This window comes from Thamnophis elegans, chromosome 3 (assembly GCF_009769535.1).
Source record: "Thamnophis elegans isolate rThaEle1 chromosome 3, rThaEle1.pri, whole genome shotgun sequence".
Lineage (NCBI taxonomy): Eukaryota > Metazoa > Chordata > Lepidosauria > Squamata > Colubridae > Thamnophis > Thamnophis elegans.
The window spans coordinates 40,349,511-40,376,702 of NC_045543.1; the positions used below are offsets into that span (position 1 = coordinate 40,349,511).

At 38.1% G+C, this 27,192-nt stretch overlaps 1 protein-coding gene across 1 annotated transcript in view; it reads right to left on the reverse strand.

Moving 5' to 3' along the window:
- SPAG17 (sperm associated antigen 17) overlaps positions 1-27,192 on the reverse strand; it is a 120,145-nt gene that overhangs the window by 25,126 nt on the left and 67,827 nt on the right. The window contains exons 27-39 of the mRNA XM_032213155.1: positions 22,307-22,424; positions 21,112-21,539; positions 20,512-20,638; positions 19,929-20,143; positions 19,612-19,756; positions 17,090-17,244; positions 12,488-12,679; positions 11,768-11,880; positions 11,518-11,648; positions 10,360-10,487; positions 9,376-9,558; positions 7,609-7,722; positions 1,263-1,305 (exon numbers count right to left, since the gene is read on the reverse strand). Coding sequence (XP_032069046.1) covers positions 1,263-1,305; positions 7,609-7,722; positions 9,376-9,558; positions 10,360-10,487; positions 11,518-11,648; positions 11,768-11,880; positions 12,488-12,679; positions 17,090-17,244; positions 19,612-19,756; positions 19,929-20,143; positions 20,512-20,638; positions 21,112-21,539; positions 22,307-22,424 — 2,092 coding nt within the window. The remainder of the gene's footprint in view (positions 1-1,262; positions 1,306-7,608; positions 7,723-9,375; positions 9,559-10,359; positions 10,488-11,517; positions 11,649-11,767; positions 11,881-12,487; positions 12,680-17,089; positions 17,245-19,611; positions 19,757-19,928; positions 20,144-20,511; positions 20,639-21,111; positions 21,540-22,306; positions 22,425-27,192) is intronic.

A 27,192-nucleotide genomic window follows, 5' to 3' on the forward strand; every position in this document is an offset into this window, starting at 1 on the left:
TCGTACACTGACAACACAACACCAAGACTGACAGAGACACCACCCTCTCATGAGAAAAAAGGAATGGACAAGACATGCCCTCATGTGTCGGCAGCACAGCACAGAGACTGGCACAGAGGCCACCATCCCGCAAGGGCCCATGGGAAAAAAGGAACTGCCGAATGTGGCCTGGGCGGAAGGCCTCCTCAACTGGTGTGTAGCAAATGGGATGTGGTGCTGCAGAAGAGGTATCAAGTTGAGTTGATACCAACAGTGAGTTTTCCATGGTGATTTGTTCCATTCCGAAGTGGCCACGGCAACATGTCTGTAGCAAGTGGCAGTGCCGAGATGTCATAGAATCTTCACAAAACAATGTGTTCATGGGAATTTTGGTGTACGAAGAAGTTCCAATTAGGATATGGGTATCAATGGCACCCAGACATGGCAGTCGTTTCTCAAACAGGGAACATATGGGAAACATTGGTCATTTTCCATATGAATATCTTTAATTTAGCTCCTGCTATCTAAATACTGCTAAAACTCTTATTCCTATAACTTTAATTAGGAGATAGTGCATCATAGGACAACAATTTTTGATTCAATGTACCTCAAACAGATTAACTTACAGAATGCATCCAAAATCTGGGACCAATGACCAATGACTCCCGTGGCAAATTTTATATAACATTTTATGACATAACCATTACCATAAAATGGTTTAGGATGTAATACAAAATGTCACGAAACACTTCTTGTGTTAATGTTTAACTGTGCTATACAGTTCAAATCTGAGCTATTTTCAAGATAAATATATCACTGGATGTATCCCAACTTTTCTACAGAATGTAGTACATTACAAATTCTGTCATTTTTAAAAAAGTATTAAGGAACATGGTAAGAAAGTATCTCAAATGCTTCTCGATTTCAAGAAAAAGCTCACATTATGAAAATCCTGGTTTTAAATATGTTAGGACCCATGAAACTCACTTTCCAAAGAGATTGACTTTCTATACTTTGAAATGCCAAATTAAAATTAAAACTTATTCCAGAATTTTTAATAAATCTACTGCAAATTTCAAAGCTGAACATTTACAAGATTTCCTGAATGATTTCCAAGATTCTCATTTGTAAATAATTGTTAATAATTCTATATCCTTTTTGAATGACACATAATATTAGAATTTGAAAAAGACTAAGAAAATGGAGGGAAATATTATCCAAAATATGAATAATCATTCACTCCAGAAGGGAAGATTTAAAAACTTAGAACGTTAAAATCTTACCTCTACTGCAAAAGTCTGAGGATTCTTCAAGACTGGGGAAAGACTGCAATAAACATAAATAGAGATCTCTTGAGTCTGTTCATATAAATTGATTATGGGACAAATTGGAAAGTTTATTTTTTGCTAGACATCTGATGGCACAATAAAATGTTGCATGATAATGCCTACAGTATATCCAACTAGGCTTGAAAACCAAGTCAGTTTTCCCCCCACTACTTGCCAGGTGGTCAAAAAAGGGATTATTTTAGTTATCTTGCTATTTAATTATTATGTCAATGATATGGTAGAGAGAATGGCTTTGTGAGTTAGAAGGACAATCTCTAAATTTGATAAATAAATAAAATGAATAAAACTGAATAAATTAAAACCTTTAAATACGTTGCAATGAAATGTTTCCATACTATAGGCACTTGTAGACAATGTCAATAATCAAAAGGTTCTAAGAAACACAATAAAAAGTGGTATGTACCAGGTAGACTAAAAGCTTTTGAGGTCAAAGTAATAATGAACTTATCTTATGGCTTCTACCTGCATGTAATATGTAAGGATAAAGAGTCATTATAAGTCATTACAAATAAGCACATAGTCATTAGAACATGTTTAACCAGGATTTCTAAGCCTTCAACTAAGCACAGAATGGCATTAAATAAAATTTGAGTACAAATTGGGCATACTGTACATTACCTATTGGCCTAAGTTTTTAAAATTCAAGTCATTTGGTTGTTGTTAGATAAATTCTAGTTTTCTTGGTGGAAATAACTTAGATACTGTGGATTTAGGCATAATGCACTGATCCCAACAATCAACAGATGCTCCCACCCCTCCAAATTATATAAACAGAGCTGGATGAATGGAAGATCATCTGGAAGCACCATATGACTGTATGACAGATAGAAACAATTCTGAGACTTCCAGATGAAAATGTCAGTTGGTCTTACCTGAACTGCATTTCTCAAAGATCCTGTGGGAGGAGTCATTGATGGGTTATTCTCACGTCCAATCTGCCTAGAGACTGAGGTTAAAGTTGAAGCCACTCCCCTGTACTTCCTCTTCCTGACTCCAGTTTAATCAAAGGTCAGTATTCCACAGATGAATCTGGGAAGGAAAGATAAGGAAAAACGACAGCCCGCCCAGAACCCAACTGACCAACAGCTAACAAATCAGACTCAGGCCCTCCTCACGCTAGCACCCTAACTAGGATGGGAAGTGACTCCTCCTAGAGGACCTTTGAGAAATGCAGTTCAAGTAACATTCAACTGACATTCTCCAAAGTGACCTGTGGGAGGAGTCATTGATGGAATATACCAAAGCTAGATGTCCCTGGGAGGGAATCAGATGCCTGAGCCCTTGAGTGTCCAGCACTTCCTGTAGAACTCTCTGACTGAAGGAAGCCTCTGCCGAAGCATAAGCATCCAACCAGTAGTGCCTGATGAAAGGCGAAGGGGAAGCCCAGGCCACCACTCTATAAATATCCTCTATAGGTGCCTGGGTTGACCAGGCCGCCAACATGGCCACACTTCTGGTGGAGTGGGCCGTCTGGCACCAGAAGGCTGCATGCCTTATATGCCCTGGTGATAGCTAATCTAATCCACCTACCAATGGTTGAGGGATACACCCTAGCCCCGAGGGTAGAAGGCTGGAAAGAGTCGAACAACACCTCAGACTTCCAAAAAGGAGAGGTACGTTTCAGATAGATACGTAATGCCCTCCTCACATCAGGCACATTCCCTCTCCCTAGAAGGCACCGGACAGAAGTCCGAAAGAACCACCTCCTGTGCCCTATGGAAGGGCAAATTAATTTTGGGCAAAAATGAAGGGTCAAGTCTGAGAACGACCCTGTTTTCATGAAAGCTGCACCGATCCACCCTTGATGACAGCACATTGATTTCAGAAATGTGCCTAGCAGACGTAATGCCCACCAGGAACACCACCTTAAGAGTGAGGAACTGAAGGCTCATTGTCCTCAATGGCTCAAAGGGAGCTCCAGTCAGTGCCTGCAGGACGGTAGACAAGTCCCAGGTAGGAAAATGATGAACCACACAGGGTTAGTTAGTTCAGCTCTCCTATCCTCTGCCTTGAGGTTGTTGGTGATGTCGCCCACCATGAGGGATGAAGAGGACGCCAGAGCCGCCATGGACGCATCCATCATTGGAATCTGTAAACCTGGGAGAAACTGGGATCAAGGTTGTAAAAACAACGATCATTGCCCCCCGGAGTGGGAAAGGCCCCAGGCTTCACCCATTGGGACTTGAGCACCTCAATAAAATTGGTGGAGTTGGAATATCTTCCTTCTCCACTGGCAGCTTGTGGAACGGGCCCTTTGGCTTGCTACCCGATAGCCGGGGTCTCCACAGCAGTGGGAGCACTCCCCAGGTCAGCAATGGCCTTCGCCTTGCAAAGAAGGGAACCAAACTGAGAGGAGGGAAAAAGACCTGTGACCACTGATGCCTCTGGAACAGGATCCTCATCTTCAGAGAAGTCAACCTCCTATTGACCTTCCTCATCTAAGACAGACCCTTCAGTAGTCATAGAAGGGGAGCCCGGTCGTTGCTCCTGAGCAGTCAAGGTTCCGAGTTGGGTTGGATGACCTCTTGGGTGTATCACGAGAGGAACTTTGCCTAGAAGAGCTGGATTTCTGCTGCAATCCTGCAGCAATACCCTGAGTAATAGCCTGGGCAATGATATGCTGAAAACTCTCTGGGAGATCTGGGAATGCCAGGGAAAGAGTGGGAGGCCCCAATTGCGGCCCTGATTCGACTAATTGAGGGGCAAGCTGGGCTCTGCACACTCCTGCAGCCTGTGGGTCAAACGGAACCCTCTGCCGGGCCCCTGGGTGCTCAGGCAGGAGAGGGGAGGACATGGAGAACCCTCCCCTGGATGATCCTCGAGATCTAGGAGGGGGACTCAGCGACAGGTGTAAGCCTATTGGGCGAACGTGTTGAGAGGACAAAGAGCTGATACTATCTCTAGCCCTTCTCAAGGAAACCTTGGTGGTAACTCTATCAGACCTCTTGTGGGTACCCCCTTTGCTGGATGACTTCGATGTGCTCTTCCTTCCCGAGGTCTTCTCTCTGGCTGCAGTAGAAACCCTGGAAGTCTCTTCGCAAGGATCGGAAGTCTCAGGGAATTCCGGAGCAGCCGCCCCCGGTCGCTTCGTGGCATCTGCCATCTTGGCCAGCTCCCCCGATTCCGCAAGCTACTTGTAGCTCTGAAGCGCCTCTGTGGCCTCCTCCTTGCCCCCAAACATGCTAGGGCTGCTGCCTAGTGACCATGTTGAGCTCCGTGCCTCTGTGCACGTGGCCCCAAAATGGCGGCGCCAATCTGCTGCTCGATTGCACCGTTGATCCGCAGCTCAAAAAGCCAATTGCCAACAAAGCAGCAGGAGGCTGTTCCCCAATTCACGGAGGAGGTTGCCTCTCCCGTGCCCCTCCAGCACTCCAGCAGATCACGCAGCCCGAAGCCTCTAGGAGCTTTGCCTCAGCAAGCACCTCCAGCAAACCGGCAGAGCTCCAGCAACCCCCAATGGAATGCGATGCGCTTCCTGGCACGCAGCTTCGGAAGTCCCTCCAATGACTGCCAGTGGTCTTGGAGGTTCAAATGCTCCTGCCAAAGCCCAGCTCTTGCCCACCACACCCACTCTCAGGGAAGACAAGAGGGAGGAGGTGGGGAAGTCAAGGATGGAAAATTCTCACAAGAAAAAAACAACAACAAAAACCACAAGAGCCAAGCAAAAACAATCCCTCTGAGACTGAGATTAAATTGGAGCCAGGAAGAAGAAGTAGAGGGGAGTGACCTCAGTCTCTAGGCAGATTGGACATGAGAATAACCCATCAATGACTCCTCCCACAGGTCACTTTGGAGAATATGGGAAGCACTGCAGTTTAATCAGCGCAACATAAAAATAGACAAAAATGAACTCAAAAGTGACATGATTGATAAATCACTGCAAAATGTTATGTTTCTCTTTTGTAAAAATGAAGCAAGATAATTGTGCAATATGAAATCTTCAGTTAAAGAAAATATAATTTCACCTATAGTTACCTTGGCTTTTAATTTTTTTTAATTTTTTTTAATTTTTTTAAAATTAATCTTTCTTTCTCCAGGTGTAGGATATAGCCTCAGTGAAATGTGAATAAAAACTAATGCAACCTCCTGAATTGTTGGACGTAGATCCAAGTGATTATTGGAACAATGGAACAATAGTTTGAATCCTTCCCAAACTCTAAAGATTCATAGGACAATAAACCAGAGGTGGGTTGCTAATTTTTTTACTACCGGTTCGGGTGTGCTCTTGCGTGAGCACGATTCTTCTGCACATGTGCAAAAGCTTTTGCGCATGTGCAGAAGCATCTGGGTGGGTGGGTGAGCCTCCCACCACTGCTATTACCGGTTCAGGCAATCCAGACCAAACTGGCAGCAACCCACCTCTGCAATAAACCCATAGTACTATAATAAGTATCTGCAAAAAGTTATTTATGTCTTCCTTAAATTTTCATAGCCGAAAAGCCCCAGGTTTGGGAGATTTTGGAAGCCTAAAGAGGATGTAATTTATCATAGCAAATAATTTTATGAAGGTCTCAAATTTTGCCTAGCTGAAGGATACTGAAGCAATATATAATAAGACTGCTCAGGGCTCTATGGAGCAAAAACATTAAAAGATTTCTTCAAATCTATGGAACATATATTTGCTTGGAAGATTAAATTTCTGTTTAATCATTAAATTTGTTACTACATTTAGCATCCATTACTGCCCTACTGCATTTTTGATGATTTCATTGACAATTGAACAAGCTTGTTTTCATTTCATTCTCTGCAACTTTTGCTCTGAAATTTTGCCAGTGCCATGTCTGTAATTTACATCTTCATGTAAGTTGCTTTAAAAAAAAATCACACAGAAAGCTTAAAAAAGGAATCATTCCTCTTCCATAAAAACAATTATTTATTTCCTTTTGAAATTTGTTTTAATTAACTAAGGCCATTTTACAGATGGGTATCAGTTTCACAAAAGCATTCCCACTTCCCCAAGAATAAGAATATTTTATTTGTTCATTATGATGTGTTTTTTCATGGGTCTACCCATGAAGCATTTAAGACAGTTGAATACTTCTGCAGCATTCACCATATATAAATACTAGTTCTATAAGAAGAGCTGCTATTATTAGATGATGATGATGATGATGATGATGATGATGATGATGATATTATGATCTTAATCTTAAATTGGAAGGATGGAAACTCTGAAATATTAGTGCTATCTGTAATTTTAGTATGTTGTTGAGAAATAAAGAAGTATTTGCAATTCTCTGACATAGAAACTCATAATTTAGAGATTTCTATAAAAAGCCAGCATCAATATGTGCATAATTTGTATATAATTTTTAAAGAATATTAATCTATGATTAGGTAATTTTTTTTCTTGTACTATGTACTTAGAAATAGAACAGCAAATCAGAATTAAGCATAATTCAGTTATAAATACATGTATGTATGTATGTATGTATGTATGTATGTATGTATGTATGTATGTATGTATGTATATGGTTGTTATGATTGTTCTTTTTTGTATAAGTGCATAAACCTTGATAATTTAAATTATTTAAGAATGAGTAAGGAGCCAAAATTCAATTGCAGACAGCTTTCATTTCACAAGAGGCTGGGCTGAATGTTTTCTTATGGTGAGGAGATGGCTTTGGTGGGATTGTGAAAAGGTTTTCTGCTTAAAAAAATTCTGGCCTCAAAATATCATGCTTCAAACTCTAAATTGCTGTTTGAAAAAGATAGAAACCTGACTGACAATCCAATGGGCTTATTAGCCCAGTTTCTGGACTAACTAATAAGCCATGGTATAATTATCTCCTAATGTTTCACCAGCAACTCTTGCTGCCATCTTCAGAGGTGATTGTGTCTGAGTTGACACTGGGCATGAAAACCTGAAGCCACTTATTGAAAGTATTGTAAAACTTTCCAATGATCAAACAAATAATCTGCGCTCATGTTATTACCTAGTTTGGGTAATGAAACATCTGCAAGAAAACAACCAAGCTCAGAGAGCACCAAGGACCCCTCATTTCAACCCTGAGTTACAGATATTCTTCTTTATTCATAACAAATAATCTGAAACACAACTGAAACAGAAATTTCTGATTCAAGTTTGAAACATTCCACCCAAATAATTCCATTTGCATTTGTCCATCAAATTTCAGTAACCTGACCTTTTTTTGGGGGGGAGGGGGGTAGCAAACAGTGTTGTGGGAGAGAAGTCAAGTGTTGTCTGTCTGCAGTAGTTTCCACTTTCACCCCAACTGGAACTGTAAAAAAGTCACAAAGAAAGAAGCACATTTCTTACCATAACCAGCTTGAGAAGGTCTGCAGCATTTTTCTTTTCTTGTTCTGTTCTTGGTTCTTTAATCATCCTTTCTTGCATCTCATCTTCTTGCTTAATGATTTTGTAAATGTATTCCTAACAATGTGACAAGTAAGACATGCTACTTAACTATTTTATATATAATTTAAAAATACATTTCATAACCTTCCCACGGGAGGAAGGGGGGCAGGGAGAGAAGAAAAAATTTCCCCAAGCATTGAGATTCCTAAGGATAATTTCCACTGAACCCAGTGACAGCTACTATTGAGTAAGCATATTTTATCAGGGTAACTAATAGTAGATATGAAAACTAATATTAAGTAAATAAATATTCATTTCAATAACCTTGCCAAATTCGACTAAATTTCATAATAGTATTATTTGAGAAAGACAGTACAGGATTCCTTAAGGCAGTGATGGTGAACCTTTTTTGGCTCATGTGCCATAAGTGGGGGGAGCGCAGGGGGGGGTCGTGTGCGGGTGTGCTGCACCCATAATGCAATGTGCGGCCACCCCAGTGCACATCCGTGCACTACAGTTGCAAACCCCCATTTTTTGCATGCTTTTTTCACCCTCCCCAGGCTCCAGAGGCTTTATAGGAGCCTGGGGAGGATGAAAACAGCCTCCCCCCCCCCCCCCCGGACGCCCTCCGGAGGCTTCAGGGACCTTCAGGAGGCTTCCCTGAAGCCTTCGGAGCAGTCAAAATGACCCTCTGAGCAAACCGGAAGTCCGTTCCTGAATTTCCGGTTTGCCCGTAGGGCCGGCTTTTTGCACTCCGGAGGCTTCACAGAAGCTCATGAAGCCTCTGGAGGGCCTCCGTGGGGGACAGGGAGTCTGTTTTCACCCTCCCCAGGCTCCTATAAAGCCTCTAGAGCCCGGGGAGGGCGAAAAATGGCTTTAAAAAAGCGTGAACTTAGGCGGCCAGCATGCACATGCGCACTGGCCAGCTGACAGGGCAGCGCCTCACGTGCCCTGACAAATGGCTCCGCGTGCCACCTGTGGCACGCATGCCATAGGTTCGCCATCATTGCCTTAAGGTGTATTGTTGATAATAACTTTATGAAGGGAAATGTCATATATTTGTAATATCTAAGGTATGGTCCTGAAGCATGTTCTTCTTGCCAGATCTATTTGGGTGAGCAGAGACATTCAATATGATCTGCTGTACATTGACCATCTCTCTTTTTATGCCTTCCATTCTTCTTGTTTTTCTTCATATATCATGCCTCACTTGCTCTCAACTACATTAAAACAGCCTGTTGTCAAAATTGTTTGGGTAGAAATTCACAAGGCATTTTTGTTTTGAACACCTTTTAAATACAAATTTTGTATTTCTGCATCTTCCAGAATAATTTGATTTTTATGGTGGACCAATACATCCAGAGTCATAAGCACAAATTCTATTCTGCTTATAGGGAAAATAAACGGATAAGAAAACAAAGACATTATGCTGGGTTTTTGGAATATCAACACAGACTTTTATCCATGCCAAAATCTTACAATCTTACTATCTGTCCCAAATATATGCTCATCTCTGTTCTGGTACTTCAGCAAATCCCACCCATCTTCCATTTGCCCTATTGTCATACATGAAAGCTGTTTCTTCCTTCCCACCATTCCTTTTACATACATAATGGTTTAAATATCTTTTCAGTAGTTTCTTCCTTTACTCACAAAAGCAAATCATTTTTTAAATTTTTTAATAGATATGTGAGTAACCTAGCTGTATATTGGCAGACTTCACTTTACCTTGACAGAAGATTGCAATTTGTCTCTTAATTCATTACTGATTGGCTCATACTGGATTAGTCGTCGAATTTGGAGCACATTTGGACATTTTTTTATAGGTGCAGGAGAAACTGCTAATTCCTTGAACTCAATGCACAGGCCTTTCCAAGCATGCATTCCAAACGGAGGGCCAGGAGTCTTTCTCTGAATCCAGATGACAAAGGAAAGAGGAGATGGGTGCTTATTATGTAATTCTATTGAATTTTCTTCTGCATAAAATGTTCAGTAACAGCATATGATCAAATCAAATGTCAGCAGAGACAGGAATACTTAATATTTACAGAACAGGAATTATATCTCAAGTAAGTAAATTTAGAAAACTGAAATTACAACCAGTCCTCACCTATTACAATAGTGGGATTGGCAAATGTATTGCTAAGCAGCAGAGTAATTAAGCATGATGTCATGTGATTACACCGATGGCAGGTCCAGTAGTGATGGTTAAGTGAAGCACCACAGGTTGTAAATTGCAACGCCGTGTGACCACAACTTGTGTCCGACCCATTGCGACCCCATGGAGAACATTCCTCCAGAATATTAATTTCCTCTTGTAAATCAGAATGTGATTAAAATTCTGAATTTGTCAGAAATTAGTACTTTGTTTATTTCACTTATTAAGCTTCTTAGCCAACCAGATGCCAATGAAATTGGCAGAAGCATCCATGTATACAGTGACAATCTACAAGATGACAGAGTGGATGTCATAATACAATCCTCATCCTTTTTGAGCATGCATGTGATGTCAACATATACACAAAAGGTGAAAGGCTCAGATTAAAATATCATACTCGCTATCGTGCAGATTTTGACATAGACACATCCCTACAGATGCAGCTGGAAATAGGCTTAAAAGACAAAAAGTGAAAAGAAAGTGTAGTGTCACTTAAAAAAATCAAAAGTGTCATATCATAGTCAAATATTGAAACAGTTATGAAAGTTATCTACCTCAACAGGAGGAAAGTTTTCCCAATCTCTGGATTGTAGACTATAAGGAACAATGGTGTCAGAGTCTTTTTTCATTATCCATTGAGATACTTCAGTCAAAGGGCAAAGAACAGTAATGCTTAGGACTCCTGTTTTGAAAGATGAGAGAAAATTTGGGAATGCAAGAATATACAGATAGCAGCTTGTACTCCGGAATATTTGTATGAGTCTACTTCTCCTCATTAATAAAAATAAATAATATCAACAAGTTTTAAAATCAAGGTCAATATGTGCTCCCAGTTCAAAAACTCTAATAGTTTTTCAGTACCACTCCACCCTTTTCAAGACTTAAAAATACATAGTATAGAAAGGAATAGTGGTAAACTAGATTTTAATACTATCTGGTATTAAAAATACTTTGACAGTAGTCCAAGTGCTACAAAATGCATATGGTACAAAAATATTTGTTATTTTTCTAAACTTTCCCTAAAATAAATAGAAGGCCCATAGAAGAGTGTCAAGTAGCCAAAATTACATCTCAGATTTTTTTTTAAAATAGTCATAAAACGACAGCAATCACACATTATATTTCATCACAAAAACAATACTTGAAAATAATGTAACATAAAGGTGAAGGATTAAGAATTCTTGCTAAAACTATTTTCAGTCCCAAAGAGTTCAATTTAAACATGGAAATGTTACTGTCAAGCATGGAAATCAGAAATCCAGGCAGTTCAAATGAATATAAGGATTTATTGCAAGCTCTCAATAAGACTCTGAATTATTAACGGTCAAAGCAAATTGATGGTGGATAAGAGTAAATGAAATTTAAGATGGACTGGACTTAGATATCTTGTGAGAACGAAGAGACTCAACACTGATGAGATGTTATACTCTTCCCTCAGGCTCAGCCTGGTCATCTCCTATAGTTGCATTAAGTATTACTATAGTAATATACACTCTATAGCAGATTAGAACATTTAACAAAAATGCTAAAAGTAATTTTGAAACTAGCGCATGAGTTGTTCTTAAATGCATATATACATTTACAACAAAACTGCATCTCTCTCTTTTCAGAGGAATCCTGCTTTAAGGTTTGCTTATTAACATTCAAAAATCAAATTCTGAAGTAAGGATCAGAGAAACAAGAGACATTTCTGTGAAATGGTGCATTCCTACCTGGGCATTCTTTTATTGCCTCCCGAAGAACAGTTATAGTGGGATGACCATATGCCATTGCCAGATATTCTTCTGTATGTTTGGTGCGGAGGAGTTCAGTTCCTGAGCCATCCGCATGGACAATGAAGAATCTAGATTATCAGTCCCACAAATGACTGAATCAATTCAATTATGCAAAGCAAATTTTAAAAAACAATTCCATACAAATTATTTGTCAAATAAAATTAAGCAATATTTATGCATAACATACCTGGGTGCATGTTCCCCATATATCACAGGAGTCTGAATTTCTGCGGGTTCAGTTACTTTGTTCTCAGCATCAATGGAAGGAATGAATGTAGATGTGCTACCATCAGCCATGACCTGCAAAAGAAAAGAAATATTTTTTCTTAATTATCCTTTCCCAAGTTCCTTCTGCATACTATCCGGAGGAGAAAGTTAATAAGAGTTGGAGAATGAGACAAAACCCTGATCAGTTCAATTTTGTGTCCAATGTGGAATTAGTTACCAGATCCAGTTCACAAGTAGGTTGGCAGAGAGGTAAATGGCTTTTGCTGAATGTGGGGAGGATGCAAAAAGTGATTTCTTTCCAATGTTCCTCCAGTGCTAATAGATATACTAAAATTATTTTAAAAAGAAAAACGAAAGAGAGAAAGCTGCCAGTGCAGAGTACAATATTATCAGTTCTGAAATTTCTGGAATGAGATTATCTCAAGTAATTTTGCCCTGGATATATTAATTGTCTATATTTCAGATTCGTAAATTGATGAAATATTATGGCCTACAGGAAATAAACTTTGGATTATACAGAAGCAAAGTGTGTCCTTAAGAAAAGAATCTTCATTTGTATAATATTCAAGGTAAGTATTTTTAAATACATCACAATTAATAGTTAATCCATTAAGAATATTTAAAACAAATTACATAGAAAAAAGCATTAAATAATTTGAACATTAATCTTTCAATTTACCTTGAAAATATTTCCTGTGATGTCTGTCATCTCACAAACAATCTTGGAATTGTGTTTCATAATGTATTTCCCTACACGCTGGTTCTCATCACTGGACATCAGTTCACTATCATTTTTTTCAAATGCCTCTGGTGAGTAAACTGCAGAGTAATTTTCATCGATGAAGAGGGAACCTTTGTTTATGGGTAAAATCTATCACAATGATAAAAGAAGACATTCAGAAAACACACCTTGGTCCTTAACGCTTCAGAGGGCTTTAGTATTTGTAACTAGTGAGCACATTTGCAATTTACAGAACAACAGAGTTGGAAGGCACCTAGGGGTTCGTCTAGTCCAACTCCCTACTCAAGTAGGAAATCCTATAACATTTCAGACAAGTGACTGTCCGGTCACTTCTTAAAAGCCTCCAGGCATAAAGCACCCACAAGACATTCTACTGATTAATTGTTCTGTCAGTAAATTTCTCCTTAGTTGTAGGTTGTTTCTCTTCTTGATTCATTTCCTTCCGTTGTGTCTTGTCCTGCCCTCAGCTTGGCTCACTCTTACTTGTGGCAGCCCCTCAGATATTGGAACACTGCTATTATATCACAATTATATTATATTGGTTCTTCTTTTCCTTAAACTAGACATACCCAAATTCTACAACCATTCTTCATTTGTTTTAGCTTCCAGTCCCCTAATCATCTTTGTTGCTCTTCTCTGAACTCTTTCTAGAGTGCATAATATCCAAAAGAATATTATAGATGTGTGCTAGAACTATTACCATGATGTGCTCCCTTAATCACAAAATATCATTTTTTTAAAAGGCGCACTAGTAAGCCTAAAGGAAGTATAAGGAATTTGTGAGTTTATGGATAACGGGATTATGGCATCTGAGTTTACCATGCAAAATTACTAGTTTCTACTTACTTTTATACATCTGCTTCAAGTGTATGAGGTTCAGAAAAAAAGTAATGCCATCAAGATATTGAGTACCAAGTAAAAATTTATCTAGTTCACAACAGGCAACTGGTGAAATTCACAGAAGGATTCACCATATTACACAAGAATACGAAAATAAAACATACACTAGGTCAAAACAAAACCACTGGCAAAGCATACACTATACAGTGGGTGGTTTTTTTTACTACCAGTTCGCTTGTGCATGCTCGTGCAACACTTCTGCTCATGCACAGAAGCATCCCACCGCCACCAGTACTGGTTTGCCCATTTTGGGCCGAACCAGGAGCAACCCACCTCTGACACTATACCCAAAACATGCAAGTCAGCTAAGATGAAAAGAAGGCAAAACTTCTATATAAATACACTATACAATCACAATATACCGTATTTATCGGCGTATAACACGCAGTTTTAAAACTAAAATTGCAAGCTTAAACCCTGCCTGCGTGTTATACGCCGATACTGCGTGTTATACGCCGGGTCCCAAACTGCCTGCTCCAGCTGATTCACCGGCGCCCATGATACTCATAGAAGTGCAGCATCCATTTCATGGCAGCGTCGGCGGCTCTCCAGCTACCCTGCCTGATATAACCCCTACCTTGCAGCAGTGGCGGCAGCTCTCCAGCCACCTGCTGTTCGCTTTAACCCCATCATTGAACAAGCGGCGGCTGGAGAGCCGCCCGCTGCCTGATTTAACCCCATCCTAGCAGCAGCGGCTCGCAGCGGCCAGAGAGCCGCCCGCTGCCTGTATTTTTTCTCCATCATTGCGGGTGCTTACCTTCCCGCCCGCCTGCTCTCTGGTCCCAAGTGTACGCGCCGGCATTCTCCCAATCAGCTGTGAGTCCGCAGCCGCCCGCGCTGCTGTTACTTCTGCCGTACTTCTGACGAGTGACGTCCCTGACGTTACGCTGAGGACGTTACTCGTCAGCGCAATTAAAGAGTAACCTGAGTCTGCTAGCGACACAGGCCAGGTACTGTGGTGAAAACAAAAACATATAGAAATAGGGGTTTATGTGGGGGGGGCTTGTTATGTGGCGCAGGGGGAAAGAGTATGTGATATGGGGGGTGGGGTTATATGGTACAGGTGGTATCAGGACTATGTGGTACAGGGGGATTAGGTTGTACAGGTGGATCTGGGGGGGGGATTAGGTGGTACAGGGGGATCAGAGGGGGGAAAATGATGTGACAGAAGAGGGTGGGGAAGTGAAGTGGCAGAGGGGGAAATGAACCGCATGTCTGACGGTAAGTTTTATTGTTTAAACAGCCATAGGTAAAATACTGTATATCCCTGATGGAATCAAGACAGAAGCGTTCAGCATATACAGCTGCTTTCAAGTTAAAAGTTGTAGAATATGCCAAGCAACATGGGAATAGGGCTGCAGCAAGGCATTTTGGAGAGCCACCAACAGAATGCACAATACGAGAGTGGCGAAAAAATGTCAAAAAAATCAAGATGTTACCAAAATCAAAATGTGCTTTGCGCAGTGGCATAACGAAATGGCCACAACTAGAAAGTAAAGTGAAGGAATTCGTCCTGAACCAAAGAAAAGCAGGCATTGCTTTATCAACAAAAATGCTGACTTTTGAAGCTGTGAAAATCAGCAAAGAGCTGCAAATCCAGGATTTTAAAGGGACAACGTCATGGTGCCAAAGATTTATGAAGAGGCATGACCTTCGGATGCGAACAAGAACAAGGATTGCCCAGCGTATGCCAGATGATTATGAGGAAAAGATAATACATTTTCATAGATTTATTATCAATGCAAGAAAAAGACAAAATTTTGAAATGGGTCAAATCGGCAACATGGACGAAGTTCCCCTCACTTTCGATGTTCCTTCAAATAAAACTGTGGATTCAAAAGGTACTAAAACAGTAACAATTAAAACTTCAGGGCATGAAAAAAATCGTTACACTCTTGTTCTTGCCTGCACTGCAGATGGAAATAAGCTGCCTCCATTGGTAATTTTTAAAAGAAAAACGTTACCAAAGGAGAGAATTCCTAGTGGCGTACAAGTGCATGTTCATCCAAAAGGATGGATAGATGAAGAAGGCATGAAGCTTTGGATTAAAAATGTGTGGGGGAAGCGCCCAGGTGCTTTGTTAAAGAAGCCATGCTTATTGGTATTGGACGCATTTAGATCTCATCTTACAGAAACAACAAAGGCGGAGTTTCAAAAGTTCAAAACTGATATAGCAGTTATTCCAGGCGGACTGACCTCACAATTACAGCCATTAGATGTTTGCATTAACAAGCCCTTCAAAGCTTTTATGCGTGAAGAGTGGAATAAATACATGTGTGATGAAACTCAACATGAAGTTACAAATTCTGGGCGAATGAAAAGACCTAGCATTTCAAAAGTGTGTCAGTGGGTGAAAACATCATGGGACGCAGTCAAAGAAGATATTGTTATCAACTCTTTTAAGAAATGTGGCATAAGCAATGCTTTGGATGGGGAAGAAGACGAACTGATCTATGAAGACAGTGAAAGCAGTGAAAGCAGTGCTCAGTTTGATTTTGAGGATACAAGTGAAGATGAGGAAGAGTTTTTTGGTTTTCCAAAAAGCAGTGATTCTGATTAAGTTTTTTTGCTCAAAGAGGTGTTTTTTCATTTCATATTTGCCTTTTAAGAGGAGTTAATGTTATAATTCATGTTCTAATGTTATAAATTTTAATCCAACATTAAGTTCCGAGCTTCCAAGTCATTTATTTTTAATGAAAAAAAATTTTACTCAAATTTTTGTGTTAAAATGGGGAATGCGTGTTATACGCCGGTGCGTGTTATACGCCGATAAATACGGTAAATATCTAATAGATATTCCTTCTAGATGTCTTAAAAGCATTCTTGAAAATAAAGACTTTGTTGGAGGCTATTGTACCTCCTCCTAGTATGGCATTTAAAAAGAAATCTAGAATTATAAGAGGAGTGTATCTTTAAGGCACTATAGAAAGCCTGACTGCAATCAGGAGTGGTTTAGAGTTTTAGAGGTTTTAGAGGTTTTATTCAACTTGTATGCCGCCCTATTCCCGAGGGACTCAGGGCGGCTAACAAAACCGGAAGGGAGGGGAACAATACAAAAGGAAAGAAAACAAAGACAAACAACAATACAGAACCAATTTAAAAGGTCTCAGCAAGCACACTATTTCGAGTGGGGGTGGAACTCAGCAGCCCCAGGCCTGCTGGAACAGCCAGGTCTTAACGGCTTTACGGAAAGCCTGAAGGGTGGTGAGGGTCCGAATCTCCACAGGGAGATCGTTCCAGAGGTCCGGAGCAGCCACAGAGAAGGCCCTCCTCCGGGTAGTCGACAGCCGGCATTGGCCGGCAGATGGAATTCAGAGGAGGCCTAGTCTGTGGGATCTAATGGGTCTTTGGGAGGTAATTGGCAGGAGGCGGTCTCTCAATCACAAATAAGTGATTACTTATTCAGTATAATTCTCTCTCTCTCTTTCTTTCTTTCTATCTTTCTTTCTTTTTTGGGGGGGGAAGGTGCTTTTTCCTTTCTAGAGTAATCATTTCACCAGTGTTAGTTTTAGGAGCTGCATATTAATTGCTTTGCATAGCAATTGTTATTTTCATTTACTTAAATTGGAAGCACTGAAACAAATAGAACACTGAGGTAAAAGGACTTTGAAGCTCAACAGATCTTAATTTCCAACTAACCTGGTATGTTCCTTGTGGCTTGGAAATAATTGAAGTGCCATCAGCAAAAACGGCACAACAAGTGCTGTCTTCAGAGTTTGTTAGGACTGTTGCAAAGTGTGGATTTTCGATACGCATGCATTTCACCTTCCTTGTGGTGGTTTGAGGGTAACTGTCTATGAAAGAAAAACCAACTCATGTTAAAAATGCATTTATATTGAACAATGTATGTTTGTGGAAGAAGACAAAAGTTTTATCTCAAAAACAGGCTAATTTAATTTTATTCCTTTTTGGACTATAATCCAAATGAATTATTGGAGTTGTACTGCATCATTTGGCGAGAAATATTGTGATGAAATAATGCTTTTGGAGAACTTCTCATTTGTTCCACTTGTTAACTATGGGAACACGAGCATAGAGGAGGTGCATGGTGGGGAGGCTGCTGCAGGCCCTGTGAGGATGGGCAGATAGTTGGGGAGATATGGAGTGTGCAGTTTAAAAAAATAGAAACAGGCAATCACCAAATTTTATGATTGCTTGGGATAGTTTTAAAATATATATTTAGCACTTTTGTTATCCATCCTACAAATGTATTCCTACCACCATTGGGAGAACTTAGATCTTAGAACAGAGAAAACATTAAAGATTGGCTTTTTGAAAAGGATGCTAATGAAGATACCATTGTAAATTTTCACCTTGATTTTATCATTATAAAAACACAGAAGCCTCTCCCAGTACCCTGTTAACGTAAGTGTTTCATTGAGAAAGATTTTAACTTCCCTTCATGTGTAGACCATGCCCCCACATATCTTGAAGGAAGATTTTGTAAGCTCCCTGTGGAACAATACCTCTTTCCTTGTAGTGCTGGCCAAGTGGAGGACATTATCTATTATATTTTCCATTGCCTATTTGCAATGAAATCAGGATCAAATGGTAAATGAACTCAAAGGCCCTGACCCTGAAAAACTGAATTATCTCCTTGTAGATGTGTTTCCAACTGTCAGCAAACTAGTGACTACTTTTACTCTAGTGTCATTTAAATTTAGAAATAAATATTTAAGTTCTTAGTTTAACTTTGGCTTTATTGTATTGTAACTTTTTTACATCTAATACTTCTGTTACTCTATTATGTAGTTTTATTATGTAGTTTTATTGTAGTTTATTATATTTTATGGCATTCCTATGTTATGATCTATGTTTACAACAATCTTTCTTACTTACTATATTTAGGACTGGATTATTGGACATGCAATATGAAAGAAAAAAATAATCAGAATACCCTGAACTTTAATATACATGATTTGGATCTGCACTTTCATTGTCTCTTTCTTGTTTAATATTTGTATTTTTAGCCATAAGGTACTGAGAAGAGAACTATGTTTTAAGGATATGAACCTCATGTGCAATCATATGTGTACATTATTTGGAATTGGTCAATTTATGAGCAATCATGGGTATATCAAGTTTGAGGCATTGTGGAAAATACATAATGTATGAATACAAAAAATAGAACACCATATAAAAAATTCTAAATTAAAAAAGTTTATTCATTTTCAGCCTTCATATGGTTCTTTATAGATGCAAAATGGAAAGTGTTAAATGTGATTCCATGTGGTAAAGGTTTAATCTGCTGTTCAAAATATGGCATAGTATTTTATTGTTTTATAGTATATTGTGTTCTAGTATGTTTTTCCTTTATTTTATTCTGTATTTACAGCAGCAAAACAATATTTAATAAAGTTAAAAAGAATAATATAAACCCATGCCTGATTAACTGGTTCCTGCAAGTGATCTTGACAATGGAATAAAAAAACATCTCTGTGTGTGTGTGTGCATGCGCGCATGTGTGTGCATGCATGCGCGCACACATGCAAGATATGTGCATAAGTTCTTTAATTTGATTCAAGTATTACCATGCATGTGGTGAACAGACCAAAAGCCAATCTTTCACACACGTCACTATGTAAAACAGCTTATTGTACTTTGAATTCCCTGGTTTGAAAAATAAGTTTTTCTCCAGTTTGAATTTTAATCTTACCAAAATACTTCCTTTCTTACCTCCCAGCAACATACCGAGGTACTTGTGAGGTGCTACAAGGGAAGATATTTTTTTTTAATTAGGAAAAAAAGAATTCCCAAGTTAATAATTGCCAGCCTTAATTATAAATGAAATAGGAAGTTTTCCCCCCACCATTAGGTTCTGGAGAATCTGATCATCATAAATATATGGCAAAGCATAGTACGAAGAGAGCTGCTATGAGGAACCATAATAGCTGTAGCTCTCAATGTGATTTATTTATGCACCACATCTGCAATAATAAGTGAAAAGCCAGGAATTTTTCTTTGTGACTAATCTTAGATATAGCCTCAATTTTAGATGAGGAATCTGTATAAAGAAATGAATTAACTGCACTTAATCACTGAAAAGTGATTAAACTCATATTTTTAGAAATATAATAAAGTAATGAGAAATTAAAGGCACAAGTATTTGAAATTATCAACCACTTCTCTTACATTAACATATTACTATCTAGCAATGATACCTGCTTCCTCACTGTCATTAGGAGAAACAATTTCCACACATTCCTGAAAGAGGGTACTTATTCTGGTGCCATCAGCATGATCTACTATTCGGGATCCATCTGTTTTCTCCACCATTAATACTTTATCTTCTCTCATTACCATTACCTAGAATATCAAATTATTAATGAAGTGTCACAAATTGATTAAATGCTCAGCAAACACGTCAGAATGTTTTAATACAAACAGTGGAGATGTAGGTTTGATCTTTTAAATTCTGAAAATGGATTGTATTACTTATAAAGACATCAGGATACTGAACTTATAAACAAAACAGTACCGTTCCATTAACTGGATCAGTGGCCTGGTAAGACAAGAGTGGTTTCAGGTCAAGTTTTTCGGTTCCCTTGGTACCTATCTGAATGCCTAATGGGGTAGTCGTTATCCAGGTGCCAGCAAAGGCATCAGTAGATTGTTCAGGTTCAGGCATTTGTTCTTGAGCAATTGTTTCCATAGTTTCATTTTTTCCTGCAAGCAGACCTTTAGTATTTTTTCCTAGAAAATAAAAAAAAAAAGATTTATTCATACACTGGGATAATATTCTAAGTACTTCATTATATGAAGGACAGCTAAAGTGCCAGCATGTATTTTTCCAATTAACTATCTAACCACAAAACGTGGGCATCTTACTGCTGTTTGAGAATATGTGACATTATTTTTATAGAGGTACAAATACTGAACATAATTCTTTGCATTATGGATTACAGAGCCTATCCTACAGAACAATGTAATATAAAATATTACATAAAGTACTATAATCATATAACATTATATTATTTTACCCGATAACATTTATTTGTTTGTTTGTCTGTCTGACTTCTCCAACTTCAACTTCTTCCTCAGTCCTGGACTATATGACTTACTGCCTTTTTTGGTGCTTGTCTCCAGTGTGGGTGTGATCTCTGTATGAGGTGTGCTGGGTGCAGGTGGAGGTGGGATCACAGGGCCAGAGTCTGGACTCCTAATCACTGTGCCATCAGCAAAGAGTATCTTAAAACAGCAAAGCAAAATGTAATGTTGATCACTACAAAGATATGTAGTACAGCAGATACAGTACTCTGTTCACATAAAAATTTGCCCAAAACATGTAAAAAACTCAAGAAAGTTTTATACTTGGATTAAACATTTCTACAGGTTTATATTTACATTTGGATAAAACAGTTCTATAGATTTCATCTACAGGTCCCTTCCAACTCTGTTATTCTGTTAAATCTCTACTCAATAATTAAACTTCCTCAGTAGCCACATTTGATACTGAAAAATGACTGAAACCATTTGAAACATTAGCAAAGCACACGTGCATCTAAGCCAAGAGAAAAACAATAATTAAAACAGAAAAAAACATAACATGCAGGGATATATACAATACCTTATCATTATTTAAGGCGAAGGGTTTTATGATTCAGTGAGGATTTAATTCAGTAACAAAAAGTAAACTTACATTCAACACTAAATGAATATACCTGAGTGGATCCATCTATCATGTACTTTACAACAGTCCCTTGTCGTGTTATTACTCTGGATACTTCTTGCTCTATTGGTTTCTTCACTGTTTTCTGAAGTTGCAACTGTTTTACTCTTTGTGGATAGCTCTGCCTAATAAATATTTCAAAAGGAGATTCCTTGTCCATACTGTTATCCTCTGATTCCATCTCAGCCTTGCTGTCCATGGCAATCTCATTCTTGATGGTAAGATCTGCTCCAGATTCAACACTGGTTTTGGCATTGATGGTCTTGTCTCCATTGTCTTTAGCTAGAGGTTCATGGGGCTGAGCCTGCTTTTCTTTGCTGTCTTCTGTTTTGATTTCTTCCAGCTTGACTTCACCTGATTTAGTCTCATCTGTTTTGCTGTCTTCATCATCATTTTTGTCTTTCTCTCCTTTTTCCTCACCTTTTACATATCAAAATAATTTTGTTAGTCAGTTAAAATGATTACAGTAAAAGTAGTATATGAAAACTTATGGGCCTTTCCAAAGTTACAAAATGTTAAACCTAGAAACCCAGTAAGTATGATACAAACACTGACCCAAATGTATACCTTATACCTCATCTGACTGAGGTATACCTCAGTCAGAGAGGAAAGGCAGTAGTTCAAATTTTAAATGTAATACTACAAATGCTCTATTCATATCTATTTTAATCCTGCAAATTAATACTTTTACCATTAGTGCCATTAGCTCCACTTGTTATCATACATTGAACAGAATGCCACCACAGTAAAATAAAAGACTTTTCAGCAATAAAATGGATATGACATTTTTTTAATTGTAGGGAAAACCATCCCAGGCCAGAATTCTGATTTAGAAGATAAAATGTGAATTTTTCCTTATTCAGATATCCTTATATGTAATTTCATTCTAGCTGAATTGGGGTACTTTCCATTCAGAGCTTTAATAGAAAATATGTCACCATCTCCACATAGTTGAACTAAAAACTTCAGTAGATCCTGGTTCATCATACATTTACTATATTTCCTGCTTGCCTTCAATTTGCTTACTAGAGGATATTTTAGTCACCAAAGCTAATATTGCTGTTTCTTTTTGTGTGGACTAAAACCTTCAGTATTCAAGAAGTAATATAAGAGCTTTCATTACCTAACCCTGATGGAACATTAACAGCACAATAGTTTTTGTAAAAAAAAATGTTTATTCAACCAACCTGAGAATTTTTGACCAATAAAGGTAAGTACCAATCCATTTGGAGAAGACACATTCAAAGTATTGAAAACACGGCTTTCGGGAACAGCTTGGTTTTGGATTGGCTCATTTCTTTCGGACTACAGTATGGAAAAGAAGCAAAAAATGCTAATGTATTTAAAAGCATTTACAAACATTTCAGCTCTCCATAGTGATTAATAGCTTTAAGGATTAATAGAATAGCGCACTAGTACATAAAATCTCTGAAAAGTTTTTGCCAAGTGTTAATTTAATTTTAGCATTAGCAAAGGCATTTAAATATTTTGAGAATAATTTTCTATTGGTTTTGGATTCTGTGCTTGTCAATTGCTTGCCATAGTATCTAAGAATTTTTTTATGTAATACATTTAAAAAAATTTTTTTTTACCGTAACTTGGTATGGTTGCTTGGCTGCAAAGCACAGACCATTTCCAGCTTACAACCATTGCAACATCCCCATGATCATGTGATTGACATTGGATGTTTGGCAATGGATTCATATTTATGATGGTTGCAGTGTCCCGGGGTCACGTGATGACCATTCACAATCTTCTGACAAGTAAGTCAATGCAGAAACCAGATTCACTTAACAGCCGTGCTAATTTAACAACTGCAGTGATTCATTTAACAAACGTGGCAAGAAAAGTCATAAAATGGGGCAAAACTCACTTAACAAATTTCTCACTCAATGGTAACCATAGGTTGAGGACTACCTGTATGTAGGAAACATACCACGGTACTAATGGGGGACTAACTACCTTGACATCAACTGGGAGACACACTCTGCAACAAGTAGGAGATCAAACAGGCTCCTGACCTGCTAACAACTTCATTATCCAAAAGGTAAAGGACGCAACTACAGGGACAGCTATATATTTACCAACAGAGAATAAGTAATAGAGGGGATTGAAGTTGCAGGAACTCTAGGGAAGAGTGACCATGCCATATTAGAATTCAATACAACAGAACATAATCAAAACAGCATCTCAGATTGATTTTAACAAACTTGGGAAGGATCTCATGGATGAAAGCTTGGGGAGGATCCTATGGATGAAAATCTTAAAGGGAAATCAACTCAAGCTTGGAAAACTGAGAAAAATACAATTATGAAAGCCCAGTCTCATTCAATACCACTAAAAAAGAAAACCAAGGGAGGGAGGAGCCAACGTCGCGATGATACGGATGTGTGGTCTCGATGCTCCGAGACTGCAGCCGATACTTTTGCCGCTGGGTGGTCCAATTGGACCTAAACATCCCGAAGAGACGGTGAACAAGAAGAATACATCTTGCTGACCTCAGGGACATAGCAAAGTCCCTGATTGATACAAGAGAAGTTCTTCAAGCCGGCAACAAAAAATCCAGCCAAGGCTGACAAAGTCGGGACGGCTCCAAAACAGAAGGATACGGAAAGAGAAAGTTTTTCCAGCTGGTGAGGAACTTTTACCATTTTAAAAAGAGACTGCCTATAAAAAACTTAAAATTAATTTAAATTGGAGAACAGAATAAATAAGCGGCAGAATTAAATTTGGAATGGTTTTGGACAGGGGGTTATCTTACGTTTTAAATGCTAACTTCATGGATGGGATTTATGCAAGCCTTTTAAAACGAATGGATTAAGTTTTCTTCTGTTTTTCTTTTCTTTTATTATTCTCTGTAACCTATGGACTAAAATTTTCCTCTTTCATTACTGTGGGTGTTCTCCTAACTCATTTAAGAATCTGACTTTTTTTAAAACTTGAAATACAAAAAAGATAAAAACAAGGAAAATTGCAACTTAACACTGCTACTCGGAGGCTGGAAGGTTTGTGTATTGAAAACAAAGCACTCTTTTTTCTCACTGATTATTTTGGCTTGGCACTACAAGGTCTCACTGCTTGGTTATAGAGAGTGATAAGAAGGAAAGCATACAGATGTCCCTTTGTATATCTTTAACCAGAGAAAAGTGAAAACAAAATGTTATTGTGAATCTATGCTTAATTTTATTAACCTTCCAAGCCAGAGCAGCTGTGTTTGTTAGCTGGAGATAATGGCACTATTTCAACAGCAGAAAGTAACCTTAAGTCTGCAAAAGATATTCTCAGAAATACAGAAACTATCAAATACATATGAGAGAACAGAGAAAAAGCTGGACGACTTAGAGCATCTAACAGCAAGATATGATAAAGAAGTTGAGGATGCTTATCAAGTGGAAAAGGTGGTGGTTAAAACCCAAAAAATTGAACTGGAAAATGAATATAAAGAAATTAAATTTGCTGATATTTATGGTGATTGGTTTGTCTTTGAAAATGGAAAGAGCGGAATACTGAAAGAGGAACTAAATGGAGGGGAAATTTATCCCAGATGGCAAGATACAGAAGAAGAAAAAACAAAAGAATGTATGGAATTAAAGAGAGAAATTTAATTAGCAATATCATTGATAACACTACTGACAATCAAAGATAAGCTGATTAAGGAAGCAGAAGGGGGGCAACGAGATTACATGAGAGATTTTATAAGCAAGGAGTTGCTAAGAGGAGTCCATACAAAGTTGATTAAGGAGACGATTAGAGGACTGACACCACAAATGGCAGAAGGTATGAGACTGTTTTGCTACTGGAAAGATACAGGTTGATAGATGGAAGAGTATAATTTAACACTAGTTAAACTTAGTGAATTTAGTGACAATAGATATAGTCAAATAAATAATTGATAATGTTACTATTGTATACAATGTGTAGTGTCATGATGAGTAATAATTGGATATGAATATTGAATGGTACCCATGAAAGGAAGATTAAAAATCCCTTTGGATTATATATAAAGGTTAATTAAAAAAGAACTAAGTTAGATACAGTTAAAGCTTTGATTATTAGGGGGAAAATGTTGTGATATAGGATATAGTTAAATAAAGGAGGGATAAGGATAAGATAGATAGATAGATAGATAGATAGATAGATAGATAGATAGATAGATAGATAGATAGATAGATAGATATGGGTATAACATAAGGAAATTGGATGTAAATTGTAAACAGTGATTTGGAAAGGAGGATTAGAAAATTTTGTTATTAAATATTATGGATGTTTAGCTAGAACAAGACATAAGGATTCAGTGTTATTGGAGGATTTTAAAAATAGTAAATGAAATGCCAGTATGTGGTTATGTATTAAATCTTGGTATATTTTATGATGAAGGATGTTTAAATAATAATAGTCAAATGAAAATGGAGATATGATGATGGAAATATGTATAAATATCTGAGTTAAAATACTTGAGTTAATATGAATTGTTTGTTGAAGAGATGCACGAAAGTCTTTTTGTAACCAACTGATACTTTCTACAGCATGTAAAAAAGGATGTTTGTTTTGAAAATTTAAAATTTTTTTAAATTATAAGAAAAACAAGAAAAAGTTGCACAAAAAGTCTGAAGCAATTGAGAGGAAAAAAAGAATAAGTACAAAAATGGAAAGAGGGATACTAGGAAAGCTAAGGCTTTGAATGAAGACTTGCAACAAAGGTCAAAAACAATAAAAACAAGTTTCGTTCAACTCATAAAAATGGATAAAAAAGTCAACAAAACAATAGCTCCATTAATGGGAGAAAATGGCAAATAAATAATGGGGAGTAGAGAGAAAGCAAGAACTGCTTAATTCATACTTTGCATTTGTCTTCATGCAAAAAAAAAACCCAAAAAAACCCCATTACTTATCAAAAACAGAACTGTAATTGACAGGCTAAGAATGCAAATTAAAATATACAAAAATATGGTAAGACAACAGCTACCAGCTCTAGATGGATTCAAATCACCAGGTCCTAATAGACTGTATCCCAGAGTTCTGAAGGAACTGGCAGATGTGATTTCAGAACCATTGAAACGTATCTTTCAAAGTCTGTAGAGATTCTCAGTCATCCAGGTCATGTAGAATCTCTAGAGACTTTTAGCTATACAATTTGGAATGTACACCCTTTGAATGATGAGGGAGTAGGAATGGATTTCCAGAGGGAAAAGTTGCAGACTACAGGAACCATCAGCACTACTCAGGGGATCCTGGGGACACAGATAAACATCCAAAGGCTTCAATGGCCCTCTAAAAGGATGCAAATGAAAGGAAAGGAAAATAAATCCTTCCATTCCCCACTATCCTGTCAGAGGTGAAGAAGTTTCTTGGATAAGAAGCAAAATATCTTCAAAGAAAAAACAAGAAAGCCCACTTGCCTCATGAAAAAAGCACCTTTGGGACATATCTTTCAAAGTTCTTGAAACACTGAGATACCACCTGAGAACTGGAAAAGAGTTGACGTAGTTCCCATCTTCAAAAAAACAAAGCGGGGAGGACAGATCCAGGAAATTGCAGACCAATCAGCCTGACATCAATACCTGGAAAGATCTTGGAAAAGATAATCAAGCAACAAATCTGCAAATACCTAGAAGCAAACAAAGCTATAACCAGAAGACAACATGGATTCATCAAAAACTGATAATGCCAAACAAATCTGTTCTGACCCCCCTTTGATGGCTCTAACCACTCCCAGATGCCTAATGACTCTTGATCCTGAAAAAGCTCTCAGCAGAACTGCTGAATCACCACACTGAATTTTGTATGCTGAAAAAACTCTGAGCAGAACTGCTCAGAACTGCTGAATCCCCACACTGAATTTTGTATGCTGAAAAAACTCTCAGCATAACTGCTGAGTCATAACACAAATCCTATTTCATTCTTTGACAAGTGACTTAATTAATAGATAATTGAAATGCTATGGATATAGCATACTTAGATTTTAGTAAAGCATGTGCTAAAGTAGTCCACAACCTACTTCTTGGCAAGCTAGAAAAATGTGGGATAGACAGCACCATCATCAGATGTGTTTGTAACTGGCTGATAAATGGTA